Source organism: Medicago sativa, chromosome 3, assembly GCF_051527215.1.
Source record: "Medicago sativa cultivar Bolivia chromosome 3, Bolivia_mono, whole genome shotgun sequence".
Lineage (NCBI taxonomy): Eukaryota > Viridiplantae > Streptophyta > Magnoliopsida > Fabales > Fabaceae > Medicago > Medicago sativa.
In genome coordinates, this window is record NC_140751.1 from 75,507,403 (window position 1) to 75,531,662 (window position 24,260).

A 24,260-nucleotide genomic window follows, 5' to 3' on the forward strand; every position below is an offset into this window, starting at 1 on the left:
AATGGTATGCTTGGTAGTAAAGATATGATATGAAGTTAGACAATAATACGATATGATAAAGATAAAACAACAATGATATTATCAAATATTTGATGTACAGATGATAATAAATTGGATAATATTCCCTAAAAAAAAAAATTGGATAATATTATAGTATACTATCATACTTTCCTATACGGCATGATATTAAATTCCTCAAAAAATAATATTATATGTTTAAATAATAAAATTAGCCATACGAAACACTATCATATATATTTTTTTTTTAAATTACAAAACACTACTGTATATTTTTTTAAATTACAAATAATACTAAAATAATTAAATAAAGGGTTAATTATGTTTCTAGTCCCTATAAAATAGAGACCTTGTAAGTTTAGTCCCTACTTAATTTTAATAGCATTTTTAGTCCCTAATTTTGTTTTTCTGCACTGAGTATTAGTCCCTACTCAATTCAAATTTGTTTAATTTATGCTTAAACTCTTAAATTTTTGAACAATTTTTTGCAGACATGTTTAGAACATTACTAAAAGTTCGTCCACAAAAAATTATCGCAAAATTTGATTTCTACATCCAGATTTTATTACTTTTTATCTTTAACTTTTGTCGTTTTAAAAAATTCATATTTAATTCATTTCATGTCAGAAAATTCTAAATTTTAGTAAACGAACCTTTCATAGTGTTCTAATCTTGTCTCAAAAAAATCGTTCAAAAATTTAAGAGTTTAAGGATAATTAATCAAACTTTGTTTTAGCAGGGACTAAAATTATAAGTAAATTTTTTTTTATAGGGACTAAAAATGCTATTAAAATTAAGTAGGGACTAAACTTACAAGGTCGCTATTTTATAGGGACTAAAAACATAATTAACCCTTAAATAAATAATTTAAATTTTTTTAATAGGAGTAAATAAACGATAAACGATTCTATTACATATGTTAGATAAACTGTCATCATGAGCTTAACTCCGTTGGTAGAGACAATGCATAATATATGTCAGCTATTTGGGTTCAAACATCGGTCACCACCAAAAAATATATGTTAGATAAACTAAATAAAGATACCATATGTGTGTTGTCAATTAAACGAATTTTTTTTATGACATATAATTTATTATTAAATTAATAAAGAATAAATATTTTTTTCTTTTGAAAAATATATTTATTCTTTATGAATTTATCTATTTCGTCGAATTAAAGATTTAATTGTCAAATTTAAGATTAAATAGTTAACTCACTAAACTAATACTCCCTCCGTTTCAAAATGAGTGTCGCTTTAGCCAATTGCACACAGATTAAGGAATGGAATAAAGTAGTCAAATGTCATAGCAATTTTACCAAATTATCCTAATCAACTATTGGTTTGTTTTTCATTAAAGAAAAAATAATACTTTGGAAGTAGTGTAACATAGTATTAATTGAAGGGTACAATTGAAAAGAAAAAGTTATTATTGCATTGAAAACCGAAAGTGACATTCATTTTGAAACAAATTTTTTTGGCTAAAGCGACACTCATTTTGAAACGGAGGGAGTATTGTATGGTCTTATCAATGATATGCCATGAATTTTTTTTATCTAAAGCACGTAAGTTGATATTGTGTGATAATAAAAAAATTAGGATTAAATAAGTTTTTAGTCCCTCAAATTATTAAAAAAATTTGTTTTAGTCCCTCTAAATTTTTCTTCAATTTTCTATACCTTTAAATATTATGTTTTCAATTTTAAACTTTGCTTTGGTAAAAGTTGACATTTCATTTCATGTTCGAAACAACTTTTGTGTGACATATATATGACAAGATCCTAAAATATCATTAGTCTAATTTTTTTTTTTTGAACAAATCAAAATGGAATATATTGTTCAACGAAAAGTGATTCACCCCGCACAAGGTGGGCTTAAAATGATGAATCACCCAATATATGTTACAATGACATAGCCCCTAAAATATTATCAGTCTACATTAATTTAAGTTTTTTTTCAGGGAAATTAATTTAAGTTTATTAATTTGTTGTTGTTGTTGTATATCATATTTCAATTTAAGTATTTTTTTTATTTGCTTAAATTGAAGTATTTAAGCAAATCTAGATGAACCACTAGTTATCATATTTGTTTAACAAATATAATTTAATCTAGATTGTTATTTGCCTAAATTATCATATTTGTTTTGGTCCATCTGACTCTTGTCGTTATCTTAATTAATCACAATCTAGATGAACCACTAGTTAGAGCAATATCAACTAATTCTCTTCTTAAAATTTTGTAAGCTGGAGATTTTGGAATAGAGTTAATAAAAGAAACACGTCATATCTTCTTATACGGTGTCACCTGCAACAATAATTAACATAATTAAAACATGACAAGAGTAAAATTATTATTTTTTTTGAACAAGCCAAAATGAGATATATTAACAAAAAGTTTTGGTCCCTAGTACAAGGAGTGCTAAAGGAAACAAAACAAGGTTACAAAAGAGTTCCGATCAAAACCACAAAAGACAGCAAGGAAAAATATAAATCAACCAATCCCCAAACAAGCAAGGGGACGTTGCCACCACATATGGTGACCAAATGGGAAGCACACATTTTTTGCTTTCAACCATTTGAGAGAGATGTAATCTTAACCTTCTCAAGTAATTGCTCTGTTGTTCTTGCTGTGTTTGCAAACAATCTTTGGTTTCTTTCATTCCAAAGAACCCAAATACCACAAAGCCAAATCAAATGAAGAAAGGACCTTCTTGGAGTATAACCACCTGAAGAATAAACAAACAGATAATAATGATCTGAAACCTGTTGAGGATCCACAGAAAACACACCAATCCAAGTCTTAATTTGCTGCCAAAGGTCACCAAAAATAGGACAATGAATGATCAAGTGGTCTATTGTTTCATTTTGGCCACATCCTGTAACGCATAATTGGGAATCATTAGAAATAACACCTCGTCGCACCAAGTTATCCTTTATTGACCATCTATTGCGGAGAAGACGCCACGCGCAAATAGAAACTTTCAAAGGAGCACTCTTATGCCAAGGAGCATCCGAGATGACGTCGTGGTTGAGCATCTCCTGCCGCGTGAGCATTTGATACACACCGCGAACGGTACCCATCACTAATGTTGGGCCGCCAAAGCCAGACATCCGATTCACTATCTTGCATAGAAATGTTAGTAAGCAAATTCCTAATCTCCACCACCAACTCCTCCTCCCAAGCTAACAAACGGCGCCTCCACCTCCAAGCCTCCCCATATTCACCCCAACCTAAAGCGTACATCTCTCCCACCGACAAGTCCTTATGAATCGATAAATCATACAACCTCCTAAATCTCTCCATGAACGACACCGTCCCCACCCAGCAATCCGACCAAAAGAAAGTATTTAAACCATTACCTAAACGTTTTGATATACTTTCTTCGAACCAACTACCACCCTCCACACCTATTCCATTTTGAATTTTAACTATCTCCCTACACCAAGCTGAACCCGTCGCGCCACCCTCCCTCAACCTACCTCTCTGCTCCCCATACCGAGAGGACAACACCTTAAACCACAGACCCTCCCTATCCACTAAACACCTCCAACACAATTTACCAAGAAGAGCAATATTAAACTCCTGTAAACTCCTTACCCCCAATCCACCAACCCGCTTTCTCATGCAAATAGTATTCCAGTCTACCCAAGCAATTTTCTATGATCCTCACCCCCACCCCAAAAAAATTTAATTAAAATAGATTCAATGGAGGATATTATACCTGCGGGAGCTCTGAAAAAAGAAAGGGCGTAGACAGGCAGGAAGACAGGACAAACTTAAGGAGAATCAAGCGGCCACCATAAGACAAATTTCGACTTTTCCATTCCGACAGTCTAGATTTTAAGCGCTCTAATACGGGTTCCCAAAAATTCAAGCGTCTAGCATCTCCACCAATGGGCAACCCCAGGTAAATAAAGGGAATTTTACCAATTTTACAAGACAAAATAGAGGCAGCTTCATGCAACCAAGATTCAGCAATATTAATACCAACCAACATGCTCTTGTGGTAGTTTACTTTCAAACCAGACATATTCTCAAAAATAACCAGAATTGCCCTCAAAGCGCGAACATTCGCCCAACTCTTGACACCTAGAAGAAGCGTGTCATCCGCGAAACTGTGACAATGTCTATAGACAAAGTCAGTTGTACAAATTGTGTGTGATCATGGAGGGTAAATAAAGCTCATGCTTCTTTTTATTTATTATTCACATATCTTTTTTTTGAGGAATTATTCACATATCTTATATATCTCATGTATAAAAGCCTCATATTTATAGTATTTGACTGTTCAATTTCAAATATCATCCGAGTCCATTTAACTATATGTTTGGATTATCGATGAGTTTGACAAAATCACGATGCACTACTATGATTTTGGATAAAGTACATTTTAAAACTTTAACGATGCACATACGGGACTACTACAGCATCAGCAATTTCAGGATTGGTATGAAGTAAACTTTAATGATATCTTCAATAATATTTGTCCACTTCACAATGCATATCGCCTGATAAGCTTTGTATTTGATCAATTCCTTTAGTCTATCGTAACAGTGTGAGTACTGATTTCCAGACCTTTCTTGCACTGATACAACAATTTCTTTAAAAAAAAGTTCCATATTAATAGACTAAACAAGTAAACAAATGGAATATCAATTAGTTGGCACAAAATTTTCTAGAAATGATACAGATTAAATTAAATAATAAATAAACAGCTAACTTGTATGTAAAATTGAAATTATCGGAGAAAGCCTTGGCCTCAACAAATAGCAACAATGATGATTGTAAATCAATGACGACAATGAGGATAGAGGAGATAGATGAATTCTAATTGAGAGTTTGAGATCTGAAAACTACTTGCGGCGTGGCGGTTAATGTTATACGCGGGGGTTGTAGCATTAAGTTTTTTTTTATTTCTTATTTTAATAATTTATTTAATTTCAAAATTTTAAATATAATTGAGAATCAATTCATTCAACACATGTTCGTCATTTTGGTTGTTAAACCATCACATTATATATAGCAGCACTGTTTTTAAATGGGCAATGACACGTGATAGATTTTGATTGGGACAAAGGCATGTGCTTTGGCGCCAAGGCATTGCACTGCTGTCCATGTTCTATAAGGTATCTTGAACAGAAACAGAAAGTGCCTGTGTCTGAACTCATTCAAAGTTCAACTAACCCAATGGCCAATACCAACCCAACTCCAACACAGTCACACTCCAATAACACCATCGACCCAAACACCGGTTACTGTTCTCTTTCTAGAACCTTCCATAGCCTCCGTCCAATCGCCCCTCTCCCTCCACCCTCAGATCCTCTCTCCCTCACCGAATATGCACTCTCTCTCCTCTCCACCACCACCGCCGTTTCCAACAACACCACCGCCCTCATCGACGCCACCACCGACCTCCGTATCACTTATCCCACCTTCCTCCGCCAAATCAAATCCCTCTCTTCATTCCTCCAATCACACACTACTCTCTCCAAAGGCCACGTTGCTCTCATCCTCATCCCTTCTTCCATACACGTCCCCGTACTCTATTTCTCCCTTCTCTCCCTCGGCGTCACCATCGCTCCTGCTAATCCACTCTCTTCCCCTTCAGAGTTATCTCATTTCGTTCATCTCATCAATCCGATCATCGCATTCTCTACTTCCTCAACCGCAGCAAAAATCCCCAAACTACCCCTCGGCACAGTCATCGTTGATTCTCCTTCTTTTCTTTCCGTGCTCAATTCCTCCATTGATACTCATACCGAACCTCGCCCGGTTGAAACAAGTCAATCAGACACAGCAGCAATCCTCTTCTCATCCGGAACAACAGGACGAGTCAAAGGAGTATTGTTAACTCACCGCAACTTCATAGCTTTAATCGGAGGATTTTGTTTCCTAAAGCACGGGATTGAAGATGAACCGCATCGGGTGTCGTTTTTTCCGCTTCCACTTTTTCATGTAATTGGATTTTTTATGATGGTGAGAACTATGGCTATGGGGGATACGTTGGTGTTGATGCAGAGGTTTGACTTTGGAGGGATGTTGAAGGCGGTTGAGAAGTATAGGATTACGCATATGCCGGTTTCTCCGCCGTTGATTATGGCCTTTACTAAGTCGGAGTTGGTGAAGAAATATGATGTTAGTTCGATTCGATCGTTAGGGTGCGGTGGTGCGCCGCTAGGAAAGGAGGTTGCGGAGAGCTTCAAAGCTAAATTCCCCAATATGGAAATTGTGCAGGTTACAACTTACAACTACCCACTTCTGTGTTTTAATCATTATTATTGCTGGTAAGAGAAAAATGTTAATGAATGCCCAAACATTTTTAAGATATTTAAAAAATGTCCGAGATAATTATTAGCATTTCTCAGATTTGTTAATGAATTTCTGGTGGAGTCGTTAACATTTCTCTTATCTTATTATTACTGTTATTATGCATGCATATTTTCAGTATAATAAAATCAATGAAAATCAATTTTAATAGTAGTAGTTTTCTTTCTTGACGGTGTTGTCTGTTGTCAACCTGTCATTGGATATAGTAACGTTTTTCACAAACAATAAAGAATCTTGTACTAGTATTGACTTTCAACCTGGCTCATATCATGCCTTAATTTAAGTTTCATTTGGGGAGGATAAAAAAGTCTTGATTGTTTCTTTTTCATTTTTTGGACGAAAAGTCTTGAGTTTTTATTATCATCACTATTTTTCAATAATGAGTTAGAAGTATTATCACTAGGTTGAAAATAAACTTTGTATAATCAATGAGGATTGACTGGATTCTTCCAATGAGAAGTGAATGGAAGATTTTGATTGGACTGCATTGCCTCATGTGAAAAAATCGCAGGAGGGGATCCTGTTCTCTTGGTTTAAAGTAACTAATATAGTAAGGATGCCATGAGTTTAATTCATCCAATAACAATTACTTAATACTACAATTTCAAAAAAATCACAATGGATTATTTATACTTTATTGTCCACTAAATTGCATCGTACCAATCGGTCATAATTCAATTGTTAAATGCTAAAATTATTAAGTTGAATATTTGGAGTGTCGTAGATTAAAACTTAAAATCTTTCATTTGTGTGAGTTTAAATGGTATTTACCAATCTGTCTGCATATAATAAAATAAAGTTGAATAAAGATTCATTTCAATCCGTTACAATTTTCTTCCAAACCAACTCATTCTCCTATAAAAAATAATCAAATTTGTCATTCACATTTTTTGTTAGAGGGACTGAATTGAAAGAAAAACATGCGTGAAGAACTAAAATTACTTTACTTAAAAATAAGACTGCATCCGACCAAAAGTCCATAGTTTATGTTTTGCCGATTGTGATTACCATTGCTAATTATTATTATTTTTTGGTAGAAAAAGAGGGCTAAAAGCCCCAAGCGAAAAAAACTACAAAATTATATGAATATTCCTAGGCATACAAGCCCCAGAAATATCATCAAAAAGGAGACTTGAAACCTCACTATGAGGAGTCTCCATGACAAGAATGTCAAAAGAATTTAAAGAGAAGCTAAAATTAGCAAGCCAATAAACACTTCTATTTTCTTCCCGCCAGGTACGGTTGAATTGCACCTGCCAGTTTAACTTTAAAAGCTCTTAAATACGGCACACCAAGGTGGGTGCTTTGCCATTAATTTTGACGTTCCCTTTGATCATGTCAACCAAATTTTTTGAATTACTTTCTACTTGAAGGCGATGAAATCCTTGTCTCCAAGCAAGTTGCATTCCCAAGATCATTCCCCACATTTCAGCAGTGAGAGTATCACAAGTGCCTATTTTGCGACAGTACCCTTTAAGCCATCTACATCTGAATTCCTTAAGAGACCACCACAACCGGCTAGACCCAAAGTATCTTTGTAGGATCCGTCACAGTTAAGCTTAATCCACACCTCTCCAGGCCTTGTCCAACCAATGAAAATGGTGTCGTAATTGCAAAGGTTCAAATGATGGTTGGTTTAGTGGTCTATATCTTCCACCATCTTGAGAATAGTGAAGGTAGGATTTGTCGGACGCTGAAAATCATCTTTAAAAATAGCTTTGTTCCTCCACATCCACATGTACCAACACGTGACCATAAAAATTGATGTCCACTTCTTACTTTGAGTGCCAAACAGTTTATGATTAATATTCTTGAAGATCCAGTCCCTGCAATTAAAACAAAAAAAGTTAGTGATTTGATTTGAAGGTAATAACATATTCCATGTATGGGTTGCAATGGGGCAATCCCGCAAAACATGAAGAATAGTTTCATTGTCCTTCTGACACCCAGGGCATACGGGAGACACTCCTGCACCCCATTTGCTTCTCCGAAAGTTAGTGAGCAAACGCTCATGGGCTGCCATCCACATAAAAGTTTGGATTCTGTGAGGGCCTTTCCAACTATACAAGGCCTTCCAATCACCCTATATCGGTTGAACTGTACTACTATGAGCAATTTAGGCACTTTGAACTGTGAAGTCCCTAGTGTTTGTTCCTCCCCAACCAATGTTGTCTCTTCCGTCTGTGTCTTTTGAAGCAGGGATGGCAAGAACCTAAAAGACAGAGGTAGAAGGTAGATTAGAAATAAGGAAATTATAATCTCATTCTCCTGAGGGGGTTACCACATCCCTCATAGAGAGTGTCGTGTCTATATATGATTGATTAGTGATAGAGATAAGAGAAGATCCATTAGGAGTCCATTTATCCAACCAGAAATTGATATTATTCCCATCCCCCAAATGCCACACAACCTGCTGCTGAAATTGGTCCCAAATGCTTGTTAAGGATTTCCACAGAGAAGAATTATAGGGTTGAGATTTTATACCCTAAGATCATTGTTCCTACAATTACTAATTATTTTTTAGGAAACCATGACTAATCTTTGTTTAATACTATACTCTTTTCTGAGGTATTGGGCCCACCACCATTAGTTCTTCCAGGCTTACCAAAAGAATTGTCCTGATCCCCCAAAAAACAATTGTCACCAACACATTCTATTAAGAGTAGTGATATATGTACAACCATTTGGTACAACTTTGATAACAACTTTTATTTCTCTCTTCTCATTGGTTCAAATAAATAGAGAGAGAAAAAGGAAGAGAGAGAATAAGAATATAATGTAAGTATGAGAGAGAAAGTTGTCAAAAAGTTGTAATAAAGTGGTTGTACAAATATCATTTCTCTTCTATTAAATATACAAATTGTTTATGATTAATTTATTTATGAGTTTAACTTGTTTGCCTATTAGAATTTGAATATCAATAATGCTAAAATTCTCGAAAAAAATGTACAGCGTCATATTCATGATGGAGTTGGCTTGTTACAAAAAAAAAAGGGTTAAATATGTTTTTGGTCCCTATAAATATACCAACTTTTTGTTTTAGTCCCTCTAAAATTTTCCTTCAACTTTTAGTCCCTATAAAATTTTCCATTTTCACTTTTGTTCCCTCTTTTAAAGTAAACTCATATGTAGAATATATATTTTGTAATAAAATTTTGCAGAAAAATTCATAATATTATAAGAATCTCTCCCAAAAAAAATTAGAATTTTTTAACAAAACATGAATTTAATATGAATTTTTATATGTTTGATGGTTAAAAATTCATAATTAATTTATGTTTTGTTAAAAAATTCTAATTTTTTGGGGGAATTTTTTTTTTACAATATTCTACACATTTCTGCACAATTTCATTAAAAAATACAAAAATTAACTTAAAAATAGGGACCAAAAGTAGTGATAGAAAATTTTATAGGGACTAAAAGTTGAAGGAAAATTTTAGAGGTACTAAAACGAAAAGTTGATATATTTATAGGGACCAAAAACATATTTAACCCAAAAAAATAGCACCACAACCTCCTGTATTCCACTAATAATGGACTTTACACCAATACACATTAAACACATGCGTTCGTGAATTTTCAAGAGGCAATTAGTTGCACTGTATAGCAGTGCTGTTAGAATATATATTACAAATTTTACACATGCATCTAATTGCATCTTATTAGCTAGATAAATGTAGAGGAGTTAAGATCTTCTCCATTTATGTTTATTTCCATTTATTCCATTTAGAGAGATAAAGACACAAAAAAATATAAAATAATTAATGATGATGTAACCCACTTAGTGATAAGACCCACAATCTATTTTGGCTTAAATGTGTGTTTGATCCCTGCACTTTCACCCAATTTTGGCATTAGTCCCTGCGCTTTTTATTGTTTGGCATTGGTCCCTGCAGTTTGTAAAACTTTTGGTTTTAGTCCTTCCGTTAAATCTCAATTTAAAAAAAAACCAAAATTAACGGTGTGCCATGTTGACCAATCATGACACGCCACGTGGCACACTAATGGTCTGTTTGGTTGAGATGATTTACAGAAGAGAGAAAGAGGACAGAGAGAAAGAGAGTAGAAATAGGTGATTTCTTCTGTTTGGTTTGGCAGAGAAACTGAGAAGAGAGAAAGTTTTTAGCGGGACCCACTGCTTTTTGCCTTCTCTCCATTTTAGCGAAGAAAGTGAGCAAATGTCTCTTTTTCCTTATATTTCCATTATTACCCCTCTGTCTACCTTGTTCACTATTTGTCTTTGTACCATTTTTATCCCAAAATCTCCCTTTTATACTTTCGTATGGATCATCACTCCCTTTCATTGTTGAATTACAATAGCACAAATTCAACCAATTCTCTACGTTTTTGGCATATCCATTTTCCAGTAGTCTTTTTGCCATTTTTATTTTGCATAATATAAAACGGTAAATAGATTTTATACAATTTCTTGTTAAATCTAGGTAAAGCTTGAAACTTTATTTGATTTCGGATTCTATTTTGCAGTAGTTGGTTTTAAGCGGTGGTTTTTTCTCTATGAAAATAGAAGCAATATGGTCAAGAAGACATTAAGATTAAGTTCATGTAAAAAATAAAATTCAAAATAAAATGGTATGTTGGACTTTCAACTGAAGGACATTTTTGTCTTTTAAAAAATAAACACACTTCTCTCTCTTCTATTTCTCATGTCTTTCTCTTAAACCAAACAATACATCAAATCTACTCTATTTCTCACTTATTTCTCTCTTCTCTAACTCTCTCTCACCTATTTCTCTCTTTACAACTTCTCTTTTATACCAAACACACCCTAAAAGACAAAATTTTATAATTAGTTTTTTTATTATTTTATTAGATATTTAAAATAAAAAAAGAAGAAGAAAGATGAGAAAAGAAAGACAGAAGAAAACACTGGAAAGAGAAACCCATTATATGGAACAATTCTTATTAAAAAAGTAAATATATGGAACAATTAGAATTTGTTTGCTTGGTTTTGATCATCTCGTTCTTTCGCTGCTTAAGGTTCTGGAATGGACAATTACAAGCTGCTATAGGAACTGGAGAAAAGGAACATCAAAAAACAGTTTTTTTTTTTTTGTTTTATGGATTAGAGGCTTTTATATTTGCTGAATTTTTCTCTCTCTCACAAGGATATTTTCAGCATGTCAATGATCTGTCTCGGTGATGGAAATAATTTCCGATCGGGATGGTAGAGATGATGGAGGAGGTGGAGGAGGTACAGTGACATTGAGGATAGAGATTAGAGAATGATTTAAAATTATTGGGAGGGATTCAGGTGTGTCAAGTACGTCATAAACATTTATGAGACATTAACGTAATAAAAAAAACTAATTAAAAACTAATAATAAAATTTTGTCTTTTAGTATGCCATGTGGCGTGTCATGATTGGTCCACATGGCACACCGCTAGTTTTGATTTTTTTTTTAACTGAGACTTAACGGAAGGACTAAAATCAAAAGTTTTACAAACTGCAGGACCAATGCCAAACAAAAAAAAAAACGCAGGGACCAATTTTAAAATTGGGTGAAAGTGCAGGGACCAAACACACATTTAAGCCATCTATTTTTTCTGTCTGTCTCTCACAAATTGCATCCTTCATTTATTTTACCAAATGGAGATGATCCTTTCTCAATGTAGAGATATTTTAAAAGCTTATTCAAAGTGGAGCAGTGGTGAAATTTAATACTTACTTTAAGTAGTCAATTGATTAAATCACTATTGTGCCAATTTAATAAATAATTAAGAAGTCTAACGTTGTCAAAAAAAAAAAAAATTAAGAAGTCTAACCATATGTCCTTGCTCAAGTGACAAATGCTGAAATTATTTGGCCGGATATATGTGGTTTCTCAGGTTTGAACCCGAGACCTCGAATTTATGTGTGAGTCTCTATATACAAGAAGTCTCACTCTTTTTTTATCTCCTATCCTATTACAGAAGAATTGGATATAATTATAGAACATATAATATTTATAGAAAAACATATGTTCTGTAATTATATAAAAATACATATGCTTTTTATATAATTATAGAACATATAATACGAAAAAGAGATTTTTTTTTTTTGAAATGGCAAATTAGAGATGTATTTTTTTGTTTGAATAAAAGATGTGTGGAATAAAGATGGTAGAATTAAATATATCGTTTTATTTGTTTGTTTTTTATTGATGTATTGTTTACTTGTAGGGATATGGTCTGACTGAAAGTGGAGGAGCGGTAGCAAGAATGATAGGTTATGATGAAGCTAAGCGCCATGGTTCTGTGGGTCGACTAGCAGAAAATATGGAAGCTAAGATAGTTGACCCTGTTCCTGGAGAGGCATTATCTCCTGGCCAGAAAGGGGAGCTTTGGTTGCGAGGACCAACAATCATGAAAGGTGATTAATAAAATTCTCCATTTATGGGAACCATTGCATTTGCATAATGTTAGGCAGTGAAAATGTGCACCAAAAACCAAAGATTTGCTATGTTCCTGAAGTTGTAAAATGCAATTATAGATAGAGTTGTGAAAGTTGCAAGTAAGCTGACAACGAGTTAAATAAAGATAATATTAGTGGACAGATTCATGTATTCATCTCTGTTCACTCCTTGTCACCCATCTATTACATACGATTGCTAACAAGAGATACCGATTTTTTTGTTAAGCTGTATATACAAGTTGAGTGATGTTTTTGACCAAATGTAGTTCATATAGCATGAGATATATAATTGTCTCTGTTTATTATGGTGCCAGTGCAGGTTATGTAGGAGATGACAAGGCGACTGTTGAGACATTGGATTCCGAGGGATGGCTGAAGACCGGTGATCTTTGTTATTTTGACTCAGATGGTTATCTGTTCATTGTAGATAGACTAAAGGAATTGATCAAATACAAAGCTTATCAGGTGATGCATTGTGAAGTGGACAGATGTTTTTGAGGATAACATTTGCTATCGCCTATCTTTACATTTCCTTACTATTTTTCAGGTTCCCCCAGCTGAATTAGAGCACATACTTCATACCAATCCTGAAATTGCTGATGCTGCAGTAGTCCCGTATGTATCTACTGCTTTAATCAATCAATCGTCTCTGTGTGTGTGTGTTCGAAAGCAAATCAGAAGTTGTTATCATTTTAATGTATATTGTTATTTAACATAGTACATGACCGTCTAATAAGAAGGTTCACTAAATCTACTGCTAATCTTTTGGGGACCAGGTATCCTGATGAAGATGCAGGGCAAATTCCAATGGCTTTTGTGGTAAGAAAGCCAGGAAGCAACATCACTGCAGCTCAGGTCATGGACTATGTTGCGAAGCAGGTGTGTTCTAAAATGCAGATATGTGGTTGAAATGAATTATCCGTTGGATTTTCTTAACCCTTGTTATTGCTTCTTAGTGAATGTGAGGATTGATTGTGAGCTTGGTGACACCATGATTTTGTTGAAGTTTTAAAATGTAATTTATCCAAAATTATAGCGGTGCATCGATGCTGTAAGATATGTGAATATAAATAAAAAAGAAGCATGAACTTTATTTACCATCCATGACTCACAATTTGTACAGCTGACTTTGTCTAGACATTGTCACAGTTTATAATTTTACTCTTGTCATGTTTTAATCATGTTCAGTATTGTTGCAGGTGACACCGTACAAGAAGATACGACGTGTTTCTTTTATCAACTCTATTCCAAAATCTCCAGCTGGCAAAATTTTAAGAAGAGAATTAGTTGATATTGCTCTAACTAGTGGTTCATCTAAATTGTGATTAATTGAGATATAATGCGTGCAACATTTTCCATATTGTTGTTATACTCCTACTATATGATACTTCACCAATACATTTAATCATTTACTCTTAAGGTATTTTGTGCTTGTCAGTAATTAGTGGTGTTAGCTCTCCCATAAGGTCCAAAAATGGTAACATAGCCTGATTCGACTTTATGTAGAAGCAGAAGCAGTTTCTGGTGGTAGATCTTAGATGCGGAGGGTCTTATACTTTCGGTCTTTGGTGGCTTGTGATAATGAAAAATTGCATGTGTTGTGTTGTGTTAGCACAAAATACATGTTTATTGGACATTTAGAATTGTGTGGCGCTTTTTTTAATCCATATTCTAATTTTTTGGTAAAATAGTCACCCATAAATCTTCAACTCTGTCAACAAACCCATAAAAATACTCATAACTCACGTTATTCCTTATACTCTCATGAACAAAAGATACAATACTTATTCTTTTTTTCTTCCCTCATCTTTCATGTTCAAATCTCTTTTTTCGCATTTGTTTTTTTCCTTCTAATTTCCTTTCTCTTTTTCCATGACTGAAAGGAACTTAGACATCCCTATATGAAACCATCACCAACCAACCTTTTTTAACATGTTGTGCCTTCGTTTGAAATTATTTGACTATGTAACGTAATCACGGACGTCAAGGATTGCACAATTGATTAAGAGATGTTGATGTGTCAAGTGTGAGTTAAACTTATATATTGGATAGAAGAATATAATTTGAGCAGCATATAAGTAAGATGACTAATATACCTAATGTCAGAAGATTTCGCGTGTTTTGTCTTAATATAAATTTTGTAATCAAACTTAGTTTATGATCCCCCTAAAGTCTTAGAGTTAAGATGAACTGTTTTGTTAGTTTGTGCATGTCATTTGTTTAATTTTTATGTTATTTGTTGTTATTGGATGTCATTCGTTTTCAACTTTTTTTTTTTTATTCAACCTCCATTCTTTCAAACTCTTTCAATCTGGTCATTGGTAAAATATAAAATAAAAGAAAAAAATGTGTTCAACTGAGTTGACAAAAACATGTTTATTATAAATTTTAAAATGATGTGACTTTTTTTTAATTGAGTTTAATTTTTTTGTTAAAATAATTACCTCAAAATCTCCAAATCCTTCAACAAAATCGCAAAATTATGAGTCAATAATTCTATTCCCTATAATCTTATGGTCAAAACACACTATTTATTTTCCTTACCGTTTCTCTCATGTTTAAATCCATTTTTCACCTTTCATATTTTCTAAGATAAGTATACGTAAAGTAATCTTATAAGTATCTTTGTGTATATGCGGAGTATCTTATATATATATATATATATATATATATATATATATATATATATATATATATATCTGATAAAATATTTTTTAAAAATTAAAATAATTAACTTCGATACTTTGTCAGTACGTATCTGCGAGTATCCATACAATATCGGTATCTGATACGAGTACGTCACTATTTTGCAAGTATCCATAAAGTATCAATACGTGATACGAGTACATCACTGTTTTGAAATATGGGGACTTCATAGTTCCTAACTTTACCAGTGTGTTTGGAACAGACGATTTATACGAGAGAGAAATAAAGGAGAGAGAGAGGCGTGGAAGAAATGGGTAACTTCACCTGTTTGGCATAGAGAAGAAATACAGAAGAGAGCAAAAATCCGTGGGACCCACCAACGTTTTGTTTCTCTTCAGTTGAGCGAAGAAAGGAAAGAGAGATGACCAATATTTTGCATTTTGCATTTATACCCTCGTCTTCATTGCTCCTCCTTTTGCTTAAAACTTTTGTACAGAGACCAAGCTAAACTTATATCCCCTATCTAGATCAGTGAGTCAATGAAACACCAAAGACCACAATTATCACTTCGCCATCTTCATGTCCATTTCCCACCATAGTTATTCTCTTCAATTTGGATTCATGTTCTAGAAGTTGCTCCAAAGTTGTTTCTTTCCACTACTCCCTCTGGTCACTATTATAAGCAAAATTTGACTTTTTAGATACATTGAATAATTAATGTATCTAGTCTATAATAAAGTCTCGATACATTAATTATTCAATGTATATAAAAAGTTAAATTTTGCTTATAAGAGTTACCGGAGGGAGTATGTCTATTAAGTTTATATGAAACTGTGGATGCGAGGTTGATTGAAAAGGAACATATGGAAGATAGCATATTGAAAACCAAATGGGTGTGAGCATTGAAAATTAAATTAGTTCATTGGAACAATATTTTAATTTTAATTGAATAACAATCCTAATTAATTTAAAATGAAATTAAATAATGTGATGATTTAATTCAAATTAATGGATTTTTATATTACATGGGTATTTTAGTACTTTTAATAATAATCAACATTTATTTCTTCTCTATCTCTCTTATTTTTCTTTTATTCCAAACAATCCATCAAATCTACTATATTTCTCACATATTTCTCTCTTTCCATACTCTCTATCACCTATTTATCTTCTCACAATTTCTATTCGGAACCAAACACACCCTACGTGAATCCCGGTATCTATCAAAATATAGGTGGTACCATCAATTGGATACGAATGTTTTTTTTTTTCTTTCAAAAAAAAAGTCTATAAAGAATTAAATTAAATATTTCTCTCAATCAGTCGGCCTTATTATTATAATAGAAAATTGATTCAAAAACTTAAAAAAAAAAAAATTAACATATTTAACAGTCAACATCATGACATAATCGTGTGTTCTATAACGTATCTTGAACAGACAGGGTGTGTATGTATGTGTGAACTCTGAACTCATTCAAGTTCAACCGCTAACTCAATGGCCAATACCAACCACAATGTAACACAGTCACACTCCACCACAATCGACCCAAACACCGGTTACTGCTCTCATTCCAGAACCTTCCACAGCCTCCGCCCAATCGCCCCTCTTCCTCCACCCTCCCAACCTCTCTCCCTCACCGACTATGCACTCTCTCTCCTCTCCACCACCACCGCCGTCACCAACAACACCACCGCCCTCATCGACGCCGCTACCGACCACCACCTCACTTACCCCACCTTCCTCCGCCAAATCAAATCCCTCTCTTCATTCCTCCAATCACACACTACTCTCTCCAAAGGCCACATCGCTCTCATCCTCATCCCTTCTTCCATACACGTCCCCGTACTCTATTTCTCCCTCCTCTCCCTCGGTGTCACCATAGCTCCTGCTAACCCACTCTCCTCCCCTTCAGAGTTATCTCATCTCGTTCATCTCATCAATCCGGTCATCGCATTCTCCACGTCCTCAACTGCAACAAAAATCCCCAAACTACCCCTTGGCACTGTCGTAACTGATTCTCCTTCTTTTCTTTCCGTGTTCAATTCCACCGTTGATACTGATACCGAACTTCGCCCTGTCGAAACAAGTCAATCAGACACAGCAGCAATCCTCTTCTCATCCGGAACAACCGGACGAGTCAAAGGAGTATTATTAACTCACGGTAACTTCATCGCTTTAATCGGAGGATTCTGTTTCCTGAAGCACGCGTATGATGACGGGATTGAAGATGAACCGCATCCGGTGTCGTTGTTTCCGCTTCCGCTTTTTCATGTGTTTGGATTTTTTATGATGGTGAGAGCTTTGGCCATGGGGGAGACGTTGGTGATGATGCAGAGGTTTGATTTTGAAAGGATGTTGAAGGCGGTTGAGAAGTATAGGATTACGTATATGCCAGTGTCGCCACCGTTGATTACGGCGTTTACTAAGTCGGAGTTGGTGAACAAGTATGATATTAGTTCGATTCGGTTGTTGGGGAGCGGTGGTGCGCCGCTTGGGAAGGAGGTTGCGGAGAGCTTCAAAGCTAAATTCCCCAATGTGGAAATTGTGCAGGTTTTAACTTACAACCACCCACTTCTGTTTTTTAATTATCATTATTATTACTACTGCTATTGTTGCCTTCGGAGTGTCCTCGTCTATATGATCTTTCTACTGCGATAATGTGTATAGACTATGAACATTAGTTTTATCAAATTTCGATTAAACTTATTTTGATTGTGAATCAAAAGTATATGTATAGATATCTTCATCTTGCACTTTTGTATTATACGTAACAAATTATAATTATCCTTTTGAACAGTAATTTCGTTTAAAGGTATATTGAAAAGTGAAAAAGAAAGTCAAAATATTTTCTTTATATAAGTATAGATTGTGAGAAAATGAGATATGCTTTTATTTTGAGTAGAGAAATGATATTTTGACAACCACTTTTTGATAACTTTTGGACAACTTTCTCTCTCATACTCACATGATGTTGTTATCCTCTCTCTTCCTTTTTCTCTCTCCATTGTTTTTGACCAATAAGAAGTGACAAAAACAAAGTTGTCAACAAAGTTGTCATCAAATGGATGTCAAAATATCATTACTTTAGAATCAATGAAAATCGATTTTAATAGTAGTAAAATCAGAATCAATGAGATATGCTTCTTTACACGGTTGTTTGTTGTCATTGCCTCATTGGATGCATATAGTGACGTTTATCACAAACAATAAAGAATTTTGGACATAGGATTGACTTTCAACGTTGCTCATACCTTAATTTAAGTTTCATTTGGGGAGGATAAAAGTCTTTTTCTTTTTCTTTTTTTAGAGAAGTCTTGAGTTTTCATTATCACTCTTTGAATAATGAGTTAAAAATATTATCACTAGGTTGAAAATAATCTCAAGTGACCCGATAATCCAGTTAAATCCGAGCCACTCATTTTCTGTTAATGCTTGTGGAACTCTCCAATAAGAAGTGAATAGACGGTTTTGATTTAGACTGCATTGCCTCGTGTGAAAAAATCACAAAAGGGATCCTGTTTCTCTTAAAGTGACTAACATAATAAGGATGCCATGAGTTTAATTCCACCAATAACAATTACTCCCTTAATACTAAATTTGGGCCCACCACCATAACTTTTGTTCTTCTAGGCTTACTAAAATTGTCCTGTTCCCCCAAAAAACAATTGTCACCGACACATTCTTTTAAATATACAAATTATTTATGAGTTTAACTTGTTTGCCTATTAAAATTAGGGGAGCCCTTAATATGGACCTTAAAACTAGAGGTCCAGCCATAGTCCTCTTAATATGACCTTCAATAACAGCTTTAAAGAAAAAATATTGTTACTTTGTCCCACACAGAAGAAAATCATTTTTAAACTGCAGCAGTTGATATTACTTTTTTGCCCTTCATTTATTTAACAACAAAAATCTATGTCTGCATAACCATTTCTCTCCTCTCTCTCTTTCTTCATCGCTTTGGACATATGATTTTCGACCAATGCACATGATGATTTTCGCTTTGGAGATGCAAGAAGAAGATGAGTTGATTCTTCACCAATGTACACTTCCTGATGTCATTCCAAAAACCAGCGAGAGGTTCCCTGCTCTTCTTTGATCCGTCGAAAATGGGTTCATTTTTTTTTTTTGAAACTAAAGAAACTTGAATTAGATCAAAATGTCTTTACACCCACACTCCATGATGAATGACCTGTACAGTGTACAACTCTGCCTTATTTTCAATTATCAATAAAGCATAGCTTTGATACACCAGGTGCCTTTTTTTTTTTTTTTTTTGGAAAAATGGTGTACTCTTTGGTTTCTGATTTCGGTGCTACATCTATCTCTCGTGCTGTTGTTGTCTCTTGTCATAGAGTGTGGCAAGAAACTGCAAAAAGAGGACTTTTTGATCAGAAATTGCATAGGAAACTTGAGCATAGATCCTATAAACTGCTCTTCTTTGATCCGTCGAAAATGTTTTTGAAATTTGAATTAGATCAATTGATGGAGAATAGAGGAATGGAGAAATGGATTTTCAGATTTTGGGTTTTATGATGTTGAGAGGAAGAAAAAAAGAATAGAGAAATAGATCTAATCAATTGATGAAGATGAAGAAGGAGTGATAGAAGAAGAACAATTCTGGTCTGGCGGTGAAGAGAGAGAAAGAGAGGAGTAAAATGATTTTACACATAAATTTTACTTTAATATGGAAGGGCAGACAAGTAATATCCGCTGCTGTGATTTAAATAGTATTTTTTTCTTATGTGGGACCATGAAACAATATTTTTGGTTGCAACATGCTATTGAAGGTCATTTTAAGAGGACTGTGGGTGGACCTCTGTTATTAAGGTTCATATTAGGGGTTCCTAGAATTAGAGTATATATTACAAATTTTACACATGCATCTAATTGCAGCTTATTAGCTAGATAAATGTAGAGATATTTTAAAAGCTTATTCAAAGTGTAGTAGTGGTGAAATTTTAATACTTATTTTATAGTCATTTGATTAAATTATTGTTGTGCCAATTGAATAAATAATTAAGAAGTCTAACCATATGTCCTAGCTCAAGTGGCAAATGCCGAAATTGTTTGGGCTGCCGTGGTTTCTCGGGTTCGAACCCGAGACCTCCAATTTATGTGTGTGAGTTTCACGTGGTATTTATCTCTGTTTACAAGAAGCCTCACTCTTTTTTTGTTTCTCCTATCCTATTATAGAAGCATTGGAATTTTGTGTTTGTTTGATTCAAATATATATAGAACATGTGCTTTTTAATATAATTATAGAACATATAATATCAAAAAGAGATGTATTTTTGTTTGAATAAACGATGTGTGGAATAAAGATGGCAGAATTAAATATATCCTTTTATTTGTTTGTTTTTTATTGATGTATTGTTTACTTGTAGGGATATGGTCTGACTGAAAGTGGAGGAGGGGCAGCAAGAATGATAGGTTTTGATGAAGCTAAGCGCCACGGTTCTGTGGGTCGACTAGCAGAAAATATGGAAGCTAAGATAGTTGACCCTGTTACTGGGGAGTCATTATCTCCTGGCCAGAAAGGGGAGCTTTGGTTGCGTGGACCAACAATCATGAAAGGTAATTAATAAACCTCTCCATTTATGGGAACCATTGCATTTGCATAATGTTAGGCAGTGAAAATGTGCACTAAAAACCAAAGATTTGCTATGTTCATGAAGTTGTAAAATGCAATTATAGATAGAGTTATGAAAGTTGCAAATAAGATGACAATGAGTTAAGTAAAGATAATATTAGTGGACAGATTCATGTATTCAATGAATATGTCTCTCACTTTAGTTCATTGATTGGAGTTCATCTCTGTTCTCTCCTTGTCGCCCATCTATTACATATGATTGCTAACAAGATATACCAATTTTTTTGTTAAGCTGTACATACAAGTTGAGTGATGTTTTTCACCAAATATAGCTTGAGATATCTAATTGTCTCATGTTTATTATGGTGCCAGTGCAGGTTATGTAGGAGATGACAAGGCGACTGTTGAGACATTGGATTCAGAGGGATGGCTGAAGACCGGTGATCTTTGTTATTTTGACTCAGATGGTTATCTGTTCATTGTAGATAGACTGAAGGAATTGATCAAATACAAAGCTTATCAGGTGATGCATTGTGAAGTGGACAGATATATTTGAAGATACCATTTGCTATCGCCTATATTTACATTTCCTTGCTATTTTTCAGGTTCCCCCAGCTGAATTAGAGCACATACTTCATACCAATCCTGAAATTGCTGATGCTGCAGTAGTCCCGTATGTATCTACTGCTTTAATCAATCGTTCGTCTCTGTGTGTGTTCAAAAGCAAATCAGAAGTTGTTTTCGATTCAGTTCAATGCTTTTCTAAATTATAGTTCATGTGGAAGTCATAGGAATACTTTTTATTTTTTGTTATCTTTTGTGTTAAATTGTTATTTAATGTATATTGGCCCAGAAGGTGTTGATGTAATTCATTTGCTTTAACATAGTACATGACCGTCTAATAAGAAGGTTCACTAAATCTACTGCTAATCTTTTGGGGACCAGGTATCCTGATGAAGATGCAGGGCAAATTCCAATGGCTTTTGTGGTAAGAAAGCCAGGAAGCAACATTACTGCAGCTCAGGTCATGGACTATGTTGCGAAGCAGGTATGTTCTCAGATGCAGATATATGGTGAAAATGAATTATCCATCGAGTCTCGCTTTTCTTAACTCTTGTTGCTTCTTAGTGAATGTTTGGATTGACAGTGAGTTTGGTGACACTATGATTTTGTTGAAGTTTTAAAACGTAGTTTATCCAAAATTATAGTAGTGCATCGTGATTTTGTCAAACTCATCGACAATCAAAACATGTAGTTAGATGGACTCGGGTGATATTTGAAACTGAACCGTCAAATGCTATAAATAGGAGGCTTTTACACAAGATATGTAAGATATATGAATTTAAATAAAAAAGAAGCATGAGCTTTATTTACCCTCCATGACTCACAATTTGTGCAACTGACTTTGTCTAGACATTGTCACAGTTTATAATTCTACTCTTGTCATGTTTTAATTATGTTCATTATTGTTGCAGGTGACACCGTACAAGAAGATACGACGTGTTTCTTTTATCAACTCTATTCCAAAATCTCCAGCTGGCAAAATTTTAAGAAGAGAATTAGTTGATATTGCTCTAACTAGTGGTTCATCTAAATTGTGATTAATTGAGATAGCGATAGAGTCAGAGCTGCACTTAATGCGTGCAACATTTTCCATATGATACTTCACCAATACATTTAATCATTTATTCATAAGGTATTTTGTGCTTGTTAGTAATTAGTGGTCTAATTTGCACAAACCTTTATCAGCTATTCTTTTGGCTGTACATATATAGCAATTAGCAAGCAATGTTCTATAAGCTATTATTTCCTGTAAAATACTAGTTTTTTTTTGTAATATAAGCTTTAGTGTTTTTTAGACAAATAATTTAAGCTTAAGTTATTTTGTGAAACTTGGGATAAATATAAGATAGCTAGGAAAGAGGCTAAAAAGGCGGTGAGCGAAGCAAAATCTCAAGCATTTGAAGGATTATACCAATCTTTAGGTACCAAGGAGGGGGAGAAATCTATATACAAGCTTGCGAAGGGACGAGAACGAAAGACGAGACCTGGACCAAGTGAAGTGTATTAAGGATGAAGAGGGTAGAGTTTTGGTGCAAGAAAGAGATATTAAGGATAGATGGAAGAAGTATTTCCACAACTTATTTAATGAAGGATATGAGATCTTACCAGACTCTAACAGGTTAGACATCAGAGAGGAGGACCGGAACTAAAACTATTATCGTCGGATTCAGGAGCACGAGGTGAAAGAAGCGTTGAAAAGGATGAGTAATGGCAAGGCAGTTGGCCAGACAACATACCTATCGAAGTGTGGAAAAGTCTTGGCGATAGAGGAATTGTGTGGTTCACAATACTTTTCAACGAGATTATGAGGACGAAGAAAATGCCAGACGAGTGGAGAAGAAGCACCTTAATTCCAATCTATAAGAACAAGGGGGATATACAACATTGCGCGAATTATAGGGGAATTAAGCTAATGAGTCATACCATGAAGTTATGGGAAAGGGTAATTGAGCGAAGACTAAGAAAAGAGACTCACGTTACGGATAACCAATTTGGTTTTATGCCTGGGAGGTCGACTATGGAAGCGATCTACTTACTTCAACGCGTGATGGAGCGATATCGGACGGATAAAAAAGACTTACACTTAGTTTTCATTGATTTGGAGAAGGCGTATGATAGAGTACCTAGAGAGATTTTGTGGAAAGCCCTGGAGAAGAAAGGGGTGAGGATTGCCTATATTAGAGCTATCCAAGATATGTATGAGGGGGCTTCGACTAGTGTGAGGACGCAGGATGAGGATACCGTAGATTTTCCCATAACAATAGGACTGCACCAAGGGTCAACCCTAAGTCCTTATCTTTTTACTTTAGTTTTGGATGTACTGACGGAACACATCCAAGAGTTAGCACCGAGATGTATGCTTTTTGCAGATGATGTAGTCTTGCTTGGTGAGTCGAGGGAGGAGTTAAACGGGAGGCTAGAGACTTGGAGGCAAGCCTTAGAAGCGTATGGCTTCCGCCTGAGTAGAAGCAAGACGGAGTATATGGAATGTAACTTCAGCAAAAGGAGAAGCGGGTCTACCTTGGAGGTGAAAGTTCGAGATCATATCATACCCCAAGTTACACGGTTTAGATATGTTGCGTCCATAGTACAAAATGACGGAGAAACAGAAGCTGATGTACATCATTGTATTCAAGCTGGCTGGTTGAAATGGAGAAGAGCCTCAGGTGTTTTGTGCGATAAGATAATACCACTTAAGCT

At 34.5% G+C, this 24,260-nt stretch overlaps 2 protein-coding genes across 2 annotated transcripts; both read left to right on the forward strand.

Annotated features, from left to right (window-relative positions):
* Positions 1-5,167: 5,167 nt before the first annotated feature.
* LOC146940218 (4-coumarate--CoA ligase-like 9) lies at positions 5,168-14,175 on the forward strand. Its single transcript, XM_085753881.1, has 6 exons — positions 5,168-6,251; positions 12,525-12,714; positions 13,076-13,221; positions 13,304-13,371; positions 13,533-13,635; positions 13,956-14,175. The coding sequence occupies exons 1-6, from the start codon at positions 5,205-5,207 to the stop codon at positions 14,079-14,081; spliced, it is 1,680 nt and encodes a 559-aa protein (XP_085610007.1). The 5' UTR covers positions 5,168-5,204; the 3' UTR covers positions 14,082-14,175.
* A 2,709-nt stretch (positions 14,176-16,884) lies between these two features.
* Positions 16,885-22,860, forward strand: LOC146940219 (4-coumarate--CoA ligase-like 9). The gene is made up of 6 exons (XM_085753882.1): positions 16,885-17,953; positions 20,791-20,980; positions 21,374-21,519; positions 21,602-21,669; positions 21,942-22,044; positions 22,472-22,860. The coding sequence occupies exons 1-6, from the start codon at positions 16,898-16,900 to the stop codon at positions 22,595-22,597; spliced, it is 1,689 nt and encodes a 562-aa protein (XP_085610008.1). The 5' UTR covers positions 16,885-16,897; the 3' UTR covers positions 22,598-22,860.
* The last annotated feature ends 1,400 nt before the right edge of the window (positions 22,861-24,260 follow it).

What these genes read in the sequence shown, in the direction of transcription:
- LOC146940219 (XM_085753882.1), top strand. Translation starts at nt 16,898, where the DNA reads ATGGCCAATACCAACCACAATGTAACACAGTCACACTCCACCACAATC. An exon ending in TGGACCAACAATCATGAAAG is followed by an intron (nt 20,981 to 21,373) that starts GTAATTAATAAA and finishes GTGCCAGTGCAG; the next exon opens with GTTATGTAGGAGATGACAAG. An exon ending in GCTGATGCTGCAGTAGTCCC is followed by an intron (nt 21,670 to 21,941) that starts GTATGTATCTAC and finishes TTTGGGGACCAG; the next exon opens with GTATCCTGATGAAGATGCAG.
- LOC146940218 (XM_085753881.1), top strand. Translation starts at nt 5,205, where the DNA reads ATGGCCAATACCAACCCAACTCCAACACAGTCACACTCCAATAACACC. An exon ending in AGGACCAACAATCATGAAAG is followed by an intron (nt 12,715 to 13,075) that starts GTGATTAATAAA and finishes GTGCCAGTGCAG; the next exon opens with GTTATGTAGGAGATGACAAG. An exon ending in TGGACTATGTTGCGAAGCAG is followed by an intron (nt 13,636 to 13,955) that starts GTGTGTTCTAAA and finishes GTATTGTTGCAG; the next exon opens with GTGACACCGTACAAGAAGAT.